This window comes from Furipterus horrens, unplaced genomic scaffold, assembly GCF_987537825.1.
Source record: "Furipterus horrens unplaced genomic scaffold, mFurHor1.1.pri manual_scaffold_15, whole genome shotgun sequence".
Taxonomy (NCBI): Eukaryota; Metazoa; Chordata; class Mammalia; order Chiroptera; family Furipteridae; genus Furipterus; species Furipterus horrens.
This window is the reverse complement of record NW_028327185.1, coordinates 14,545,678-14,566,612: the sequence shown is the minus strand read 5'-3', so window position 1 is coordinate 14,566,612 and position 20,935 is coordinate 14,545,678. Positions and strand designations below refer to the sequence as shown.

General features: G+C 39.1%; 1 protein-coding gene across 6 annotated transcripts in view; it reads right to left on the bottom strand.

The window, feature by feature from the left end:
- Nucleotides 1-20,935, bottom strand: part of RGS7 (regulator of G protein signaling 7) — a 300,375-nt gene that overhangs the window by 55,502 nt on the left and 223,938 nt on the right. For all 6 annotated transcript variants that reach the window (XM_090263548.1, XM_090263551.1, XM_090263546.1 and 3 more), the window contains one exon: nt 16,585-16,636. In XM_090263548.1, the coding sequence (XP_090119674.1) occupies nt 16,585-16,636 (52 nt within the window). The remainder of the gene's footprint in view (nt 1-16,584; nt 16,637-20,935) is intronic.

Below are 20,935 nucleotides of genomic sequence, written 5' to 3'. Positions count from 1 at the left end.
AGCAAGTGTGGCTAAAGTTCTTAGAGTCAGCCAATAATAAAAAAAGGACTCAACTATCAGCTTTAGGACAAAAAGTTCCTCTATTTTCTCAGAGACTCCAAGAGGATCTATCATCATCCAGCAAGGTATTGGCCCTGGAGGTGTTTTTTTGTGATAAAAATTCCTCACACTATTTCCTTATTTAGTGTTCAGATAAGGTAATGTAATCAGTGTGTATAAAGCATCATATAACTAGATGTACATGGTTCCCTTAGCATATCCTATGTTTCTCTCATACCCTTGGCTTCCATTCTCTCTGGAGGCTCATAGCAATCATGTGTCCATTTAAAATATGAAATTAAAACAACAGTATTCTAAGCTGCTCTCATCATCTGACAAATTTTGATATATTTATAACATCTTACAATTATGTTCCTTAAAATCTCTCTAGAGGTTCTATGACAAGGACTACAATTATATGCCTGCTAGACTGTAATTTTAAGCTGTGGAGGTAAGCGATCAATATTATTTTTCAAAGGCAAGAGCCCCACAGAACAAGCATAAAGCTCCCCGCTGAAATTCAGAGATGGTCCTCTCAAGTGTTGCTGTTCTCAACCCTGTACTGTCTTCTCACTGCCAACCTGAGCATAGATAGTTGGTGTATTTACAATACGTATTATTATTCCACTGAACCACACAATAAACTCTAAGAATCAAGACTCTGTTTATTCACTCATTCACTCAATCAATCTTAACTGAATACCCACGGAAGTTCCATACATTGCCCTGGCCACAGGGAACACAAAGTTGAATAAGATTTAGTGTTCCAGCTTTCCAGAGCCTCTCAGTCCAGGGAAAGAGTCCACGGGGGAAAGGGGGAGAGGGCAGTAAAGGGTAAAAGGGGTCAGCTATAGGTGACAGAAGGTATGACTTCGGGTGGTGGGCACACAATGCAACATACAGACGATGGATCATGGAATTGTACACTTGAAACCTATATAATCTTATTAACCAAAGTCATACCAATAAGTCTAATGAAAAAGAGAGAGAGAGAGAGAGACAGCTGACTGACTCAGATGGCAGGACCACCCTCTGATGGGGTGAAGTAGAGGTCAAGGAGGGCTTTTCCTCAACTGCAGATAAATTCGCTGAGTCTTAAAGGACAAGTTGTGTTCATCTGGCCAAGAACTTTCTACATGACTTAGTTTTTCTTTGGTTCTCTATCCTCTGCATTATGGGCACAAATGCATTATTCTACAGTTACACATAAAGAAATCCTTAAGAAAAAAAATCTAGTTTCTAGGTAAAGCAGCAGATAGATATTTATATATAGGAGCTTGACAGGAGTCACTTTTCTTTCTGTTCCCTTATTTATTTAGTTTATGTTGAAACCATGCATATTTCTCTCATTGTATTTAAAACAAATATTTAACCACACTTCTCTGGGAATTATTTTGGAATCGGTCTTAAAAGCCTTCTGCCTGCATTGGGATACTTCCAACCTTGCTGCAGGGAAGCACCCTACAGCAGAGTGGTCTTCAAGTGTTTTCCCTCATGCGCTCCCCTCAGAAAACATAATAGAAAACGTATTTGAAGTGGATTCTAAAATTTTTCAACATAAACTTAATAATTGGCAAATCACGCAATTCTGGAGTGTTGTAAGCAATAAAAATTAAGAAAAAATTCACATTGTAAAATAAAACTACTATACCTCTCTTTAAATATATCCAATGGGCTATAAATATCAAAGGAGATATGTGAACAAGCATCTCTGTGGGAGAAATTTGCATTATTGTTTCTTCTTCTTGAGCACATGTATCGATGACACTGTCCCAACAAAAGTTATCCTAAGGATAACCTGTTAGTCTTCCCTGCAACAACAATATACTTATAAATCAATTGAAATTTTAAAATTTCTTAAGATCATAAGGCTCTTATAAAAATTCCTTATGATTCCAGTTATCTTTACAATTATTATTAATCTATAGTTTATGAAAATAATATATTGCAAACTATTCTGAATAATTTTAAGAGGTGGAATCTTATTGCAAACTTTTTTCTTAATATGAGAGCTTTTTCTTAATCGGAAACCTTCGTGACACTTAGAAAGACTACATTAAAAAATATAGTTGAAGGCCTGGCTGGTGTGGCCCCGTGGATTGAGTGCCAGCCTATGAACCACAGAGTCGCTGGTTCAATTCCCAGTCAGGGCACATGCCTGGGTTGTGGGTCAGGTCCCCAGCTGGGGGTGCATGAGAGGCAACCACACATTGATGTTTCTCTCCCTCTCTTTCTCCTTCCCGTCGCCTCTTTCTAAATATAAATAAAAAATCTTTTTTTAAAAATAGTTGAGAAATGTTCCTCTGAACTTCTTGCAAAGTCTACAAATACCTCGGGGCAGAAATGTAACATAGTTCTGTTTTGTAATTTCCATTGTGACTTCTTCCCTCAGCATGTTTTTTCCAAGTGTAATCTTCAATTACCAAACATATGAGAAATGGAAGTTTTTCATAATGGATATATGATTGTCTATCATTTTAATTACTCTTTGATTTAACTCTAAAATTATGATTTAAAAAATTATCAGTGCTTATTTAGGCATTTATTGATTTCTTTTCTCATCATGGCTTCTTGAACCTCCTTCTTTCTTGCATAGGCTATTTCCTCTGTTTGGAAGGGGGAGTCAGGGTGGAGAAGAGAAAAGAATCCATTGAATTTTTGTTAGCAAAGAAATTAATTTGTGAACTAAAAGTAAGCAATCACAACCTTCTCCCCAAAACATCAGGCCTGTTGATGGTACAAGAGTTTTGACATTCCTGAAAGCGTGCCTTGCGACATTTTTGGTGTGGTGGCCCACAGGTAACAGCTCTTCAATATGCAGACATATATCCATATGTGAGATATTTATTTTCTTCTGAAAATTTGGAGCAAGTCTAATTACTTATCCACAACCTGGTTGTTTTTGTTGAAATACATGCGTGTCACCCGTGGCTTTACAAAAGGACATTTATTGTCTTTCTTTCTACCTCTGTCTCTCTCCAAGTCTCTGTCACTTTCAAATTGCCCAGAGAGATCAAGCAATAGAAATCTACATTTTATAAAACCTGCTTTAAAAGAAAATATTTTTCCCCTATTATGGACTAGTTAGGTAAATGAAATGGTTCTTTCTCTGAGGGTTGGGCAAAGAAGGCTCTGGACAAGTATATGTGCATTGCCTACTACAAGATACTGATTATTAGTCAGTGAAACTGAGTAAGGACACTTTAAAGAGTCAGCCTTAGGACACTTTAAAGAACACCAAATAAGATACAATTCAGATTCTTTCCAACTTCAGTTCATAACGCATATTATTTGAAATGTGCCACATATTGCTAAATATGCAAACACCATAAATAATACTAAAACATAGCAGTGGGCCTATTATTAAAGATGACCAGTGGTTAATACTTTTCTTGGATTAGAGGGCAAAAGACTTACAGACAAGGGGTGCTAAACTGATCCATGTCATTATAATTATGAACCTTGAAACTGAGCGTGCACACCTTAAAATCAATTTTAAATTTCCAAGGAAACCAAGAAAGATATTTCAGGACAAGAATGATATAATTTTCAAATCAAAATCCAGTTAAGACTGTTGCCACAGCATTATGTGTCAATTGCTGCTTGCCACGTTTTCTAAGAAAGGCAGAAAAAAACCTTATGTTCATTGATGTAGCAATAACTGAGACAGAAACCCTCATCTTCTTCTCTGTCTGCTCCTTTAACATGATACATGTCAAATGCAATGAAGAATACGTACAAGTGCTTTGTTGCAGAAGAAAATTTTGTAAAATCTTCCAAAAAGAATAAAAACATCAAAAAGAAGAAATTTAGGGGAGTGAGTGGAAAGAAGAAGAGAGGGAACTATCACTTCAGTACCCATTTATGATTGATGCTCTGTTGGGTAAAAAATGGATTTTGAATTTGAGATCCCATTTGATTGATGAGGAAACTAAAATTCAAAAACATTAAGGTCATTGACACAAGGTCACAGCTATCAAATGTTGAGTCCAGGATATGAAGCAATTTGTCTGACTCCAAAGCTCCTACTTTCCCCCATGCATTGTGCACAAAGAATGGCAAGCAAAATGCAATGCCTTCAGGGTACCTGGCAGAGGTGCGAAGGGGTGGAGCTTAAGTCTGGAACTGATGCACGTCTTAGACAAAGAGTTGGAGGTCAGGAAAACATCATGCTGGAAATATGTGGAAATGGAAGCTCATTTTTAGGCCCTGACTCTTCCCTCTCTTTGACTGGAAACTGACATGAACCGGGGATCATCTCTTGCTTACTTTAAAAAAAATTATTAAATTTATTGGGGGTGACACTGGTTAGTATACAATTCTATAGCACATCACCTGTAAATTGCATAGTGTGTTCACTGTGCAAAGTCAGTTCACCTTCCATCACCATTTATTTGAGCTCCTTGACTCTTTATTACCCACCCCCCCTTTCCCTATGGTAACTGCCATATTGCTGTCTGTGTCTATGGTTTTTTGTCTTGTTTGTTCATTTGTTGCTTTCAAATTTATATTTCACATATGAGTGAAATCATATGTTTCTTCACTTTTTCCATCTCACTTGGTCTCTTGCTTATCCTTTGATCCCGCTATTTTATGAGCACAATGCTTTGCATAAATAGATGCTCAGTAAATATTTGTTGAAGGGCACTGGAAGAATTGGTCATATCAGGCATGAAATAAAATTAATTAGTGAAATGTCAGTTGGGGTTTTCAATCTTGAGCTGCTAACTTTCCAGTGTCTATTAGACACGTGTCATGGCCCTGCTTACCTGTATTGGGACACGGGGCGCAGGAGGACTGTTCCCTTTGCTTAGCTCACTACAGTGGTCCTGAGGGACAGACAGGCAAGATGAAGTCCAGGATCCCTAAGCAAATGTCCATCAAGTTCACCCCAAAGCTTTTCTGGTCACATTGCAAAGAGACTATGGAAATATTCAGTTTGATAACTCCTATATTGTGTATCTGTGCTTTGGACAGGTGCCTGGATCTTACTGATTAAATGTCCTCTGAGGGTACTGTCCCGGCTTATGAACAGAATTAGTTTTGAACAGGATTTAACCTCAAAAGTGTCCCCAACAATTGCTGAATAGTGTCCTGGTGATTCCATTTCCATATGTCACTCTTGGCATATTTTAGCTACAAGATATTTCATCGGATGGTTTGAACTAGAATTGAATAGTCAGCTGAGCCTAGGAATTCTGGATCCTCCCATAACCTAGGCAGAGACATTGTTCTGAGCTTGGCACCACGCGTCTAAAACAGAAACGTCTTTAAGAAGGCTTTGCAAGCTTTGCCCTTTGCTCCTCCCTCCAGGGAATCAGCCTGAGGTACAATACTGGAACTTGACAAACAGCACAGTGACCCTGGAGTACAATGTGTTATCACTGTAGCTTTTATTGTAACAGCTGAGAGCTGGCCAAAGCTTTACAAAGAAACCAGAAAGCAACAGCAGGAGACTCTGCGGGCTTAGAAACATATTTGTTGGCTTTAAGAGAAACTTCTTTAACAAGAACCTGACACCTCTAACTTAGCAGAAAGCACAGCCCAGGTCTATCACAGAATGCACAGCTTGCCAGAATTTTGTTCCTTAACAATGACAGAAATACAACGGCACATTTGGTATACCAAGTAGCTGGAGAAAAAGTGCCATCATTTAAGAATAAGTAATTGAAAGTCTTTATGGAATACTCTGCTAAGTAGGGTTTCAAGCATCTTCCTGCCTAACTTTTTAGTGTGGCTAAACTTGGCCAATAATGAGAGATGTGACTTTGACTTTGCAAGTCCCATCATTCTCTGGAACTTGACTGCCTCATTCTTAGCTGATCTTGTGAACTGAACAATCTCCAAGGTTCCTTTCAGCTCTGAAATTCCACAACTGGAGAAAGTCATGGTTTAACATTGATACCTACATTCCGGGGCAAGGGAGACTTTTCGCACAAGCAACTGCCACGCCTACAGAAAACTCAAAGCCTGCCCAGGGTCCTCAAGCTGACTCTCTTGCTTGACTTTACCCAGGATTCTCAAAAGGGATTTTGTCTAATGCAATTTAAAGCAGCATAAATCTCCCTTCTGTTAAGAGAATGTAGAAGCAATTCCCTCGAGTTCCCACATCCCTTCTTTGCTCAGGGAAAATATGAATCAGATATGCAAATCTTTCGTTAAGCAGGTTTTAATTAAAGGGAATTTTTAGAAATCACTTGGGCTTAAAAGTAGTTTTGTTTCAGATCGATGGCACAAAAAAGCATCTGTCACTTAACAAGAGGATCACACAAGGTGACCTATTTACCTTCCAGGGTGTCTCTAAGTTTCCAGGTTGAGAAAATTTCAGAGTAAGACCAAAAAGTGGAACTTGTCCTTTCATAAAGGAGTCTGTTTCCCTCTGCCACTCAGTGTTAAAACCATGAAAAAAATAATACCTCCCTTATTGATACATTTATTAACCAACGCTATCTTGTCAGCAAATTGAGACTTCATGAAATAGGGTTGCTTATTCATAAAATGCACGCCAACTGGTGTTTATTTAAATTACAAGTGATCTCCCCAATGCTCTTTTTTATATTTTAATTTTCCCTTTCCTCTTCAGAAAGTCTCCATAAGAAGTGAGAACATTTGTTTGTTTGTTTGTTTTTATCATTGCCACCATGGTTTTTCTTTAGTAAACCTTAAAATGAGAAGCGTGCCCATCCTGGAATTATTCAGCCAAAACCTACATGAAAATTGGGAATGCTTTGGAATGTACAAATTAAAATTAGCCTGTTAACAGAACCCACTAATTCAGAATTTGCTAAGAAGTCTGACTATAACATGCTACTTGGCAATGTGATAAAGTGTCGAATGCACATATCCATGAATAACTGAGATTTTTCAGGGGGATATTTTGTCATTTTCCAGGAGGATAGTTTGTTATTACTACGTCCTCAGTGTTGTTCTGAGTTGGTCGTGATTTCAGTAACTGGTATTAGTAAGTTTAAATTAAAAATTAACATTTAGTTTATGTCACCATTCTCAGTTTGGTTTGTTATGAATTACTTAACACCCCCCTGTGTCTATGAAGCATATAGGTATCAATGGCATTTGTAGACTATCGTCGTCGTCGGCAGCCGTCCGTCTTGAGAGACGATGGTGTAGCTTCTTAAGAGTCTATCTGCACCGCCGAGAATGGCTGTGCAGTCCGACTCAGGAGTGACACGGTATCTGTCTCCTCCCGTGTTGAATCGACATCTTGCGATGACGCTGAAGCTACAGAGCCTGGGCAGGGTGATATGGAGGGTCTGCTGTTGCCCATGCAGCAGACCCCCCCTCTCTTCGCAGCTGAAGGGTCCAAGGGAAAGACGGAGTCAATACAACTTGGCTTCAGGTGCGCCGCAGGAGTTGCCGGTGTTGACTACAACGTCAAACCGCCTTAGGGACTCCGGCTCCGGATTTTCTGTCGGGGTTTACTCCCTTAGCCTTTCCCCTGAAGAGGTATGCCGCAAGGCAGCGGAGGTTTTTTGGAGTCAGAGTTTTCCTTCTCTGTTGTAGACTATACACTTCCAATAATTTCACAGGTAAACAACATGCATACATTATGGTTCACATATGACTTATCCACAGTCCTTTTTCTGAAACAGGTACATGCTTCCCTTATATACTCCCACTCCTATCACACAATTTTGCCGATAATGCACCACTTTGGTTTTTTTTCTACTTAGAACTTATTGTGAGTAAGCTAATGAGGTCACAGAGTCTTCTTCCTTACCCAAATGTGCCATAATCAGAGTGTTTGAGACTCAGCTCTAAATTTTGCACAGAGGGATGGGAGAATAGCACCCAAATAGGCAAACGACAAGAAAACCACACTGAAGTGGGTAAGAGAGTTTGGGATGTAATCTGGCCATAACCCCCCCACCCCCCAGCACAGTGACCCACAACTGAAAGGAAACGCAAAACCTGGAATTCTCCCTGAGGAGTGCAGAGTCTGAGTCCAACATCAGGCCCCCCGACTTTTAAGAGCTGCCCCTGAGAAACAAACCACCGACACATTTCACTTTGAAAACCACTGGGGCTCACACCCAGAAGACCACAACAAGATAGCAGCAATCTGAGAAATGGCTCTTAAAGAGCTTGTCCACTTGGACTCACCTGTCCCAAGGCCCAGCTCAGAAGTCTTGCTCCAACTTTAGGTGGAAGAGACTCATTTGCATACATTAACTTGCTGTCCTAATGGGCAGGGTCTAAAGTCACACACATGCACGCACGCACACACATCTTAAGAGCCTGCTGGTGGGTAAAATCTTCAGGCTCTCCCTTCGCCTTTTTTTCTTAGCTGCCCCACCTTTACGCTCCCCCTCTGGCTCCCTCTAGCTGGAAGGCACCACCAGCCCACTCTGCCCCTGCTTTGTCCTAGCCAGTGGTCACCATCTCTCTCTTTTTCTTTTTCTCCAGTGGGGGCCATCTTTACGCGCCTCCTCTCTCATATTCCAGAGCACCAGCATCTCCTGGAGGGGAGCTTGGAGCGCTTTTACTCATGTCTGGTGCCCTGAGTTTTGCATCTACTGCCAAGGGAAGGCCCTTTGACTGCCTGGCGCTGGAGGACAGGGCAGATTGCATTCCGGGTCCCGCGGCTCTGTCATAATTGGAGAAAGACAGTCCTTGGCAGGCTCCCGCCTCCAGGGCATTGCACAGACAGCAGACTGAAACATATCCCTGGTCTTTCTGGGCCAGAGGCCTTTATTTCTGCTCCAAGAGCTTTGGCCTGAGAGGCAAGTTTCTGCTTTGCCACAAATCTAGTGGCCCAAGAACCTGCTCTCAGGATCAGAGGCTGGTGGATGCAATTTTTGTGCTCTCCTTCTACCTGGCTCCAGCCACTGGTATCTCCCAGGGGAAAAAAAAAAAAAAAAGCATAGACTCTTGCCTGGAACCCTGATTATTGCAGCTGCTGCCAGGGAACACGTCTACAAGACGTGGCTGTGGTGGCTACTGTTGCTTACGTTCACAGATCCCACAGGTCTGTAACCAACAGAAAAAGAGTTACGGAACAGCTGTCACCCCCAGGAGTGCATTCTCTCTGTGAAAGAGGCCTATTACCTAATCATCATGAGCAGCCTGGATGCAGCTGGAGGGACATGTTTCTCATTAAACCCACCACTAAAGGCAGACTACGACCCTTTCCACGGACCTCAGCGGGTGGGAGCCAGCTCTGTGCTCTCCTTCCGCCCTAATCCAGGGCATCGGCATGTCCCAGAGGGAAGCTCTTACACGTGTCTTTGCCCCGGCTTTGACATCTGGTACGCTGGTTTTTGCAGTGACAGCCCAGGGGTTGCCCCTTGACTGCCTGCCCCTGGTGGCCCTGGGTGGTATGTTCCTGGGTCCCTCGGGACTGTAACAACCAGAGACAGTTCTTGGCAGATGACCACCCCCGGGCATTGCAGACAACAGACTGAAGCACACTGCCAGTCCTTCTGTAAAAGGGTCTACTTGCTTGTTCTAGAGCTTCAACCGGAGGGGCTGGCTTCCGGTTTGCCACAAACACGGGGGTCTGTGGAGCTGCTCACAGGGAACCTAAGGCAGCGGACCCCCCCTTTACTACCTCTCTGCTTTGCAACGGCTTGCTGATATCTCCTAGAAAAGAGCTTATACACTCATCTCGGGCCCTGATCTTTGTGACTGCTGCCCAGGGGACACCTCCATATCACCTGCTTCTGGTGGCCAGTGGGCTCTTCCACTTGTAGTCACCCAGGACTGTATAGATCTGCATGCTTGAAAAGCTGCTGCCGGAGGGTCTGGCTTCCAATCAGCCTGAATCTACGTGCTGACTGAGCTCTTCCCCTCTGAAACACTGCCAGGTCTTGCCATACCCAAGTATTGGGAGGTATTAAAAATAAAATAAGCTGCTTGGACAATCACAAAGATTTGAGAGACAAGCAAGACCGGGGCCACTACTTCAGGACTGTAGGTTTCTAACACATAGGAACCTATGCAGAGAATCAAGAAAAATGAAGAAACAAAGGAATATGTTCCAAACAAAAGGACAAGATAAAATCTCATTAAATAGCCCTTAATAACATGGAGATAAGCAATTTACCTAACACAGACCTAAAGGGAGAAATAGACAACAATACAGTAATAGTGGGGTTCTTGAACACCCCACTTTTATCAAAGAATAGATTACCTAGGCAGAAAATCAGCAAGGAAACGCAGGCCTTAACGTGTTAAACAGGTGGACTTAAAAGCTACATACAGAACATTCCATCCAACAGCAACAGAATACGCATTCTTCTCAAGTGCATGTGGGCCGCTCTCCAGGACAGATCACATGCTAGGCTACAAAACAAGTCTTAATAAATTAAAAAAGATTAAAGTCACCCCAAGTATCTATTCTGACCACAATAGTATGAAACTAGAAATCAATTGCTAGGAAAAAAAACACACAAATATGTGGAGATTAAACAACAGACTACTGAACAATCAATGAATCAAAGAAGAAATCAAAGGAGAAATAAAAAACTACCTTGAGACAAATTAAAGTAGATTAAACATACCACAATTTAGGGGATGTGGCAGAGTAGTCCTTAGAGGAAAAGTTCATAGCAATAAATGTCTATCTCAAGATATAAGAAAAGTTTCAAATAAATAACCAAACTTTATACTTCAAGGAACTAAAAAGGAAGAATGAATGAAACCCAAAGTTAGTGGAATAAAACAAATATCAAAAATAAGAACATAAATAAATACAATAGGGACTAAAAAGACAATATAAAAAATCAATGAAACTAAGAGTTGGTTCTATGAAAAGATAAGTAAATTGATAAGCCTTTAGCTAGACTCAACAAGAAAAAAAAGAGAAGACACATAAATAAAACCAGCAATGAAAGAAGAAATGTTATAATTGATACCACATGATTACAAAAGATCATGAGAGACTATTATGAACAATTATATGCCAACAAATTTGATGACCAAAAGAATGTCTCTACTTCTTAACAAAGTTTCCTTAAGCTTCCTTGTGTCTTGCTTCTAGTCCTCACTATAGGCCCCTTTTTCCTAGATCACTCTTGATGCAAATACACCCAGGAAAGTCCATTCCTGACTCCATTTTAGTTGGCTTGGATTGGAATGTTTTTTGTATGTGGGTAAAAAGATATCAACAATTTCACCCAACTTAGTTTTCAAAGAATGGTGTTCACAGAGATAGAGCCCTATAGTTCATACTGGCTTGTCTTTGTTTGAACATGATCGACACGTTATATTTTTCTATAAGACCAAGGTAACTGTAAAAAGTGTTTCTCCATATAAGCTAACCTGTAGAGGTTTAGGTTCTGCAGAACCTACCTAGTAAGTTCTAACTGGTGATGGAAACAGAGTTCAGGATGCTCTGTTTCTATCTGAAACCATTTCTTTAACTTGCTTTAGGCAATAAACTGCCTTACAGTTGTCTTAGAAAAAAACAGCCTAGGTAATCATTGTGCTTTGAGTCTCACAGCATAACTACATCATGCCATTAATATCTTCTAATAAGCAGAGATGCGCAGTAACTAAACGATGGTGGGAAATTCAAGTTTGGATCATTCAGATTGCTGCTATGATTTATTTGTATCTAAAAAGGAAAAGCACGGGTGAGACTCATTGCCTGGAGACGTGGTACAGTGTCGAGATCATTGTCAATTTTCCTCCTCTCCTTCTGTTCATAGCCTTTTATTAAATAATCGTTTTATTCTTCACTTGTATATAATCTAAGCAAGCTAGACACAAGCAGGTATATGTTTCTTCAAGGATAAAAACAAAATATAATGAAGACTATGTCTATAGTTACTAAATTATAGGTCTGGGGAGAAAGTTTAGAAGATGACCTGCTCTAAAATGGACATTGGTAAGAGTTAATGTAAAACCGAATGACACTAATGATTTGAGATGACCCACTGGGAAGGACGTTCCGTAAATGATCATGCCATTCTCTCAGGCTCCCCATTCAAACATAAATCTTCTGTGAAGTGATGACTCATGCGCTGTAATTGTGAATGGACACTAACGTATTTATGAAAAACACAAAAGATGGACAGAGAGAATCATTGAGAATAAGAATTTGATTTTCTACCAGGAACAGAGCAAGTCAGGCAAAAATGATGGTGAGCACAAAACAGTTCTGGCTTATTGAGTATAAGAGCAGCAAAACCAGTTTCCACAGGCATATTAATCAGGATTATTAGAACAACTTTAGAAAGTCAATATTATTTTTACTGAAAAAGTGAGCAGACAGGCTCATAGACATTGCCTGCCTTGCTTAAAGTCACAGAGTTGGTATGTGATTGTGACGGTATTTTAGGTCAGGTCTGCCTGTCCCTAACATCTGGGTCTTTTTCCATGAGCTTCTTCTCAGCTAGCCAAGTGTTCCCTCCACCGGGATTTTATATTTTTTAGTGAGACAATCCTCAGACACCATTGCAAGTTGGGCAAAATGCCCCAGAAAGTTCTCCAACTCAAGATCCACAAATCAACAGGTTTTTTTTTTGTTTTTTTTTTTTTTAATAACTTTATTCTCCAAGTGCCTCAGGTTTGGGAAACGTGTGTTTCTCGATGAAGAAATGAACATTCACATGACTGGGAAGAAATTGCCTATTTTCTCTATTAATTTATCGCTATTCTGGTTTTTAGGGTGTTTTTTTTTAATGAGGGGGTACACTTATTTAGGATTTAGAGAAGCACCAAAAAGAAGGTGATAGAACCATGCAGCCAACATATTGATCAACCAGAAACAAAATGGTTTTTACGCACTTACAAGTTCTTTTGACTTGTCATCAAGGATCACAACTCTCTGCTTGCTCACACTATATACATTATGTATGATGAACTTGGACTTGACATGTTTATTTGCTGATTTGCTTCTTACACACTTTCATGTGAAAGAGTGATAGGGAGAGAGAGACGGGGCCGGTGCCACTTACTTTGAAGCTGGCACCCTCCCTCGCTGTGGCCGTGTGCTGGGCGTCTGTGGCCTCCCTGGACTGAGGCTGGCGCCTAGTGAGGGGCAGTTCTGCTTCCCTGCTTCACTGTGTTAGTGAGGCCAGTCCACATCGTTTTTAAACTAATGTTTTCTATGTTAACATTATTATGGATATTTGGCTTTCCTGGGCCACACACAGGTGTGCTGGGTGGAAGCCCCAAGCTCCAAACAAAGGGATTTTTAGTAGCACCTCTACAAGCACTGACGAGTCAGTCCCACATCTTTTTTTTTTTTCTTTTTTTGGTCAGTATTATTTGGGAAGAAGACGTGCTGAGATGTATTATTGGGCAGAAAATCACGTCTCCTCTTGGCACGCAGTTGGGCGGAAGTAAACATAAGCATGTTTTAACAGGTTTTCTTTTTCTTTTTGTATTATTTATTTAATCCTCCATTGTGTGTTCTAAGTCTTTCTTTTTCTTTTTCCTTTTTTTAAGGAAAGGAAAAGCTTGTCACAGTCTAACTGGCTATGTTATTGTTAAATTTATGTTGTTTTGCAACTTAGAAACCAGCTACAGGATGGCCCACTTTTTTTTTTTTTTTTTGAATGAAGTAATAGATATTTTACTGAAGTAAAATATAAATTTTACCAGGGGAGGACAAACATGTGTTGCCAAATTAACACTTTCAAATGGCTGGCAGACACAGAGCAATGTGGACAGGAGGGACATGGTAGTTGATAGAAAAACTCTCAAGGCGGAACAGTTTTGTCTTTTGGACTCAGAAATGAAGAAAAGAGAAATAAAGGAAAGGAGAAGAATATGGAAATAATCTGAACTGGGAGTAAGAGCAGTAGGTTTTTCCTGATCCTAGATCCCAAGAATGCAAACAAGGAAAAATAAGGGTAAGAGCAGCGAACACGCCTCTCCCCCCGATGCATTTCTTCCAGAAGCTGCTCCTGCCTTTCTCTCTGATCAGAGAGGCACTGGAGCTCGGGTGCCTTGTTTTCAGTCATGTTCCTGAGCTGCTGTCTACCCAGCATTAGCTCGTGCTGCAGACTTTTCTCTCTCTTTCAGTTCCTCACAGAGCCGCTGAAGTTTAGTCTTGCTTTCTGCTAACCAGCGATATGGGTCATAATTAATATCAGAGCCAGATGAAAAAAACTTTCAATTTCTCCATGTAATCCCTGGAGAAGGTTTTACAAGCTGCATCAACTTCCTTTCCTATCACACCAAGAACGGATTCCTGTTCCGTCTCCAGACAGAGAAGTTGATCCTTGAGCTTCCATCCTCCGTAAGTGCTCCTCCTCATTGCTTATATGTTTCTCCTTTTCTTCTAGTTGGTCCTTCAAACGCGGATATTTTAGCTTCAGTTTTTCATGCTCACTTTCATTCTGTCACACTGTGCTTTCAGCTTCTCTAGCTGACGAAGAGGGACTTCGGCCGTATTCTTATCTTCTAGGCTTTCTGTCTTCAGCGTCCTAATGTGATTCTCGGTGTCTCTCTTTTCTTTCTTGAAGCGCTTCCTCAGCTCCTGGATATTCTGTTCATGTCTAGCTTTCACACTCTGCGAAGATGACGTGAGATCCTCCAGCTCCCTCCGATGGGCACCTCGTTCTAGGTTTAACCGTGTAATGATGGTGGCTGTTTCTTCATCTCTGGATTCGGCCTGTGTCTTGACGTCAGAGAGGTTCTTCGGTATCTCTGTCCTTGTGTGGAACATGGATCACTGCACGGTGGGGCCCGGCCCATGTCGAGCCACCAAGCTGTGGAATGAAACAGTTGAACCTTTTTCACACTAGGATGCCATTACGGAAACATCATTCAAAAGTTACAAGCTTTGCTTCACAGTGGCCGAAGCTGTGGATTGGCTACATGAGCCGCTGAGGTGCCGTCAAAATTTTGGTCCTGAAGTGAGCCGTAAACAAACGGTGCAGCTGCTAAAAAAAATTCCTGAAGAATCATGTTATTGAAGACATCAAGGGAAAATGGGGTCAGGAAAAATTTTGAAGACAGCAGTCACTTGTACAGATTTCCTCCTGAAACCATTCCAGAGAAGCCCCCATGCCAAAAGGATGTTATTCAATTTCCGCAATGGAATAAGCCCCCGCCAGGCACTTCACAAGAGAACATCCCAGTGAGGCCAGTTGTGACGAATTCTGAGATGTGGTACAAGTGTCACAGTGTTGCTATTGGAGAGGAGCCAGCTTGCCGCCTTGTCTACCGCAGACAGCTGACAGAGGCCATCGTAGAAGAGATAAGGGAGTCTATGACATTATCACATTTACAGAAAATCCTTGGCCTAGATTCCTCAGAAGAAGTTTTAGACATCAAACTTGTCACTTTGAATCCTTGACTGGCACTGATGAACTACACATTCAAGTTTTTGAAATGAAAAAAAAAAAATCAACAAAAATATCCATCGGTCTTCTCTGGATTTTTCTAAAGTTTTCTTATAAAGATGTCTCTCCAGGAGCAATAGCTAAGAAAGCAGGATTGCTGTGAAACTTCTCTCTGCCTTTCATATGCTGGTCCTCAGCCACAAATTCTTTCTTTGTCTTGTCTCTTGAAAAAAACTTCCCTTCTCTTTTACTTAAAAAAAAATGTTATATTAAATTTATTGGATGACATTGTTTAACAGGCTCATGTAGGGTTCAAGTGTACACTTCCATGATACATGATCTGTATATTGCACTGCGTGCCCACGGCTTCAAATGATCTCAGTTCTTCTGTGAAATCACTCTGGAATCTCCCAAATAAAGTCAGTCTCTTATTCTTAAACTTCTTTATGATTTTGCACATACTACGAATATGAACCCTATAGTAACTCCTTCTGTATATTTCTCTTTTCTCACTTAGACTGTAAGATATCACCATGAAGACAAAGTCTCGGTCACCTTTGGTATCCCAGCACCTACTATAGCCCTCGGCATTGGAAAATAACCCTCAATAAATATTTGTAGAAAGGAGATTTGAAGGCCATACAATTTTATCTTTGAACACCATAGCCTTCAGGACGATAGAAGAGGACGAATACTTGTTATAGGCCTATTTCCTTGAAGAGCTTAACTGAAATCATGCTTGGGGAATCTAAGTTCACTGAAATTGATTCATTACTATTACATTTTCTATTGTAATGTTTCTTTGCTTGTAATTGGCTTCTCTATGTGTATTACAACCTTCCACTTACAGAAAAATAAAGTACTTCATATAATAGTGAGAAAAATTAAGCTTCTGAAAGTCAATGGACTTACCACAATTCACACAGCCTAGTGGGAGAGGAAAGCTAGAACTCTGAGCCCCTTTGTAACTCTTTCTAGTAGACCAATGTGCTATGGGAAGATAATAATAGCCTTTTTTAAAAAAAGCTTGTTTATAGCTCTTTAACTGATTCAGAAAAAAAATACATTTTTCTTTAATAGTCTCAGTGGACACTACACCATGAAAAGAGTTGCCATGCCACCAGGTTTGGTAACTTTCCTAAAAAAGGCCATTCATAAATTCAAGGTTAGAAATAGTCCCATACAGAGAACTATAGTTTTCTTTTCTCAATGACAAAGCAATAAAATGCAAACATGTGTTCACCCAGCCACAGCGGCTGCCAAACATAACATGCGATATTGCACTGACCATAGTCTGTGTTTTCTGGCTCCCAACAATTTGATGGCCAAAAATAGGGCGTCTGTGGAATGAAAAAAAGTGGAATGCAGGTTAGACACACCAACAATCAAGAGTTTTTGGTTCATGAGATGTTTATATTTAGAAATTATTAAGAATGGTTCACCAAATGGATGTTTGTAATCCAGAAAAGGAACTCAGAGAGGCATGAAAGGTTTTCCTTCTATATTTATTTTTCTGAGCAATGGTTCAGGCCCCAAATATGTGCAGCACCAGCAGGTATTTAAAAGGTCCTACATTTGCTGCAATTTTATGTCAATTGACATACAGGTAAAAGGTCTGGCTGCATTATTCAGGCAAAATTTTGAATCCACGAAGACTGAAAGCAGAGAATTATATTCAGTAAGATTTAGGCTAAGACGTGTTTAAATATAACAAACTGTTTTCTATGATTAATGTATCTCAACATTGCTGTCAACAGGTCCAAAAGCTCATTCTTGAGTCAGACTTTTTCCCTAAGGTCTGGTGATCATTTACCTAGCTCTATTAATTGTATGCTGAAACTCTTAAGCATATCCAAACAGATTAAAACAACTCCCTCCCCCACTTTAAAAATATTTCTTAATAAAAACACATCTTGCTCTATATTTTTAAACTGCACAAACCAGAGATCACTCTTTTAACTAATAATGTCTTAGTTGATTGATGTGATTAGTAATAAATATAAATTTGGTCCTGTGAAATTTGGGAACCTGATTGACAAAACTACAAAGAAAATGTCTGATCAGGAAAATGCTATTGTCATCACCAACATTTTATATTTTCTAGAAGGGCTTTTCTATCTCTGTTAGCTGGACATGCTTGACTCTGGACCTTGAGAAAATTCAATGACCATCTGTTGATCAAACGTTTGTTTTCTCAGATGATGGTAACTCTAGGACCCAGTGGGACAGTGACTGTAGACATGAGTCCTGTCAATATAATTATATTTATTAGTCGATTATACTAACTATCCATGTGTAATGAACACATCTGGGTAATCTCTGATTACCTATTTGATCATTCTACCTTCTAGAAGAGGGGTTCTCAAGAAGGAATCACTGAGGAGAACTGTCTGTTCCAAACTGCTCAAGACTTCCAGGGTTTTTGTAAACTTCCTCTCCACTCATTCTTGGCAATTGCTGCAGTATTATAGAGAACGCTACTTAATCCTAGTTTTGTACACATGTGAAGAAAATGGTGGCAGAAAATTAGGGGGAAAAAGGTTGAACCATTAGACAAGGAGGATATCAAGGCTTTACAGGGGCCCCTCTTCACCTGAATTCCATTGGACTCTGGGAGATGAATCTTTGAGGATTTGATTTCTTAGAAGAAAAGTTGGGTGAAGATTCTAGGGGGACCATTGGTGAACAAAGTAATTAGAAGCTCGCTTTCATTGGTCTGCTTGTTTTTCAGATACTTCTCATAGAGTTTGTTATTCCCTTTGGGTTGCTTCTTTATTTTGGGAGAGGTGTGTGTGTGTGTGTGTGTGTGTGTGTGTGTGTGTGTGTGTGTCTATGTACGCACAGGTATCTATTTAACTAACTTTAAAAATACCTATTCCAGTCAGACTGGTCAGATATATACTTTTTTTTTCCTTCCAACCACAAGGAATTCTTGCTGCAGTCTTATAATTTTTCTTTATTATTTTATAATTTAGTGAGAATTTCCTGAAGGTAAAAATAAAAGAATGAAACTATTGTATTCTGTAGTATTACATGGAAATGTCATAACACCAACATTCTTCACTAGTATTGTAAGATTTCTGTCTAGGAAAAACATTTTGATTTACAGTAAAAGGCAATTTAATAAACAGCAAACCCTTGTGGTTTGCTGGAATTTAAAAATATATTTTACAGTTTGCATAGACTTTAGGACATTTTAATGTATGAGTGTTGGCTTCTTTAGTAATGATAAAACTGATCCAAAACTATCGAGCCATTGCTTAATAATCTTTGGCACATATATTAATGTAACGAAAATTATAAAAGGGACCTGGAAAATCATGTCAGGTCTCAATTCCAATTAGCTAAGTGATGATAATTGGACAATTGGAAGTTTACATTAATACAAAATCACATGATTAAAAATGTACTAAAAATTGAGACAAATTTACATATTGTTGCATGCCAATGAAATTAAATTAAGAGTTCTTTTTGTTTCAGCCTCATGCCCTGAAACGTTTTCAGATTCCTAATGATGCTTAGAATCTCAATCATTCACTGGGAGAATTGTAAACATATTACAAGTTTTCCATTTTAATTCATAATTCTAAAAATCCTTCCAAGGAGCTGAATTCCAGTTCTTGGTGATAAAAAACTTTCTGCTTCTTGGAACCAACCAAAAAGTGAAGTAAACACCTTGAACAATAATCTGTGTTCTATTATTAGAGCTGTTTAAATGTAGAGTGATCAATGCCTTGGTAGATATTATAGCAAGAATTCAGCTTTTCCTGACTTTTCTGTCTTGTTTTTTAAATCTTGATTTTAAGAGGCTATTAATATTAGATTTACAAATATATAATATTAGACCCTACTTCAAGTGTGGGTAGGTTGTTAAAATAGTTACCATTTAATATTTAACATAATTAGGGTAAGTTAAGAGATTATTTATTATCCTCTGTCTAGGCACACTAAAGATAATGATCTGCTTGCACCTAGTAGTGATGTAATTAATTTATCATTCACACGCATTTCTTTGTTTTGTTCTAAAGCTCTTTAAAAAATAGTCTTTCCTTTTCTCCAGAAAGAATGATGGTTCATTCCCAGCTTTGCTAATTTTTGACCCAAGAGACTAACACATTTAAACCTTGTTTGCCTACTAATTTCAGTCTGAAAAATTAGTACTTTATGCTCAAGTTTGCAGAGTTAAAATCTGCAAATTATGCTAATTAAAGCCATCATCATTAATTTTGGGCCATGTCTGAACTAGTTTGTTTTAAAAATAATCTTTGAATTAGATAATTCTCAAGAGAAAAACTATATTCTATGCTTCCCTTATAGATACATTCTTTTATACATGCATGATTTTACTTATAATGTTGTGACGATGGATAAGAGCTTATATTTTTATTAAGAAAAACAAACTTGAAACCCTTTCATTCAGAATTGTGAGAATTTTATTAGGAAGTTTAATAGAAGTTTACTTATGGTCTCTATATCAAAATTTTATAAGAAAATAATATATGGAAAATGTCATCCTGCAACAGAAAAATAACTCCTTTAAAAATCAGAAAGTGTTAGTAGCACAAGAGTAATTGGCTAATCATCAATAGTTTTTATTGACTATAGTGTTAACCATAGTAATGCAATTTACTTTAACTTAATAAGCTGTTCTAAACTACCATCACTTTAAGTTTAACTGTATAAGGGATAAAATTCTATTATTTTAAAGACTTTTACAATTAAGTAATTTAAACTGCTTGAATACTTAGGTCAGCCTCACAATTTTAGAATACTTTATCTCCTAACTACTCAGTGCAAAAAGCCCTATGATGATTTGCCTTGGATAAAAGTGTCACAAGGAAGGGGTATGAGAGTATTCTAGTGGGGACAATCATCTCTGAGAACAATTTTTGAAAACATATTCTCTCTTTGTTCTCAGTTTTCCCAAGCAAGTTCTTAGGCACCCAAATTAGTATTTAGTCATTGTTTTAGATGTAGAACATCTAATAATATTCAGAACAAGTGAGAAGAATGCTCTAATGTCAAAAAGTTGGACAATGGGGAAAGCCCTCTAAAATACCTCCAGGAATTAAGCTAGAGTTTGAACACCGGTGTTCTGTGTCAGAATTTTAAAGGCTAGAATTTACTAGTCAGTCATTAATGAATCATAATGTCTAATGAAATGTAGACTAACCTCCAGATAAATCATTGTGAACTCAAGTATCAAAATCATGTTCAATGACTGCAATTGGAATTCGCAAGCATTTCCTGACATAACAGTAGGCTGTCTCATTAGAGAAATGACCTAGAAGGACTCTGGTCCATTCACAAATTATCTGTGATGTCCTCTTATCTCAGGTAAGTATAGACACATAAAGTATTGTGCATGGCAGTCTTCCCAGACCTGTAGAAGGGCCTCAGATACTCACATGCAGAGAGTTTGTATAATTAGCTAACTCCTATCCTGGAGCTTCAAACATTCCATGAAAGTTTGGTTGGACTGAAGATGATTCGGGATCACAGGTGGATCCAGAGTATCATAAAGTTCGTAGCTAAAATGTGATTTCCAGATAACTCTCCTTGCTTCCTGAATTCCACTAAATGACTCTTGGAACTCCTCTGAAGCCTTTCTTATAAAGTTTAACTTTAGCCGACATAGA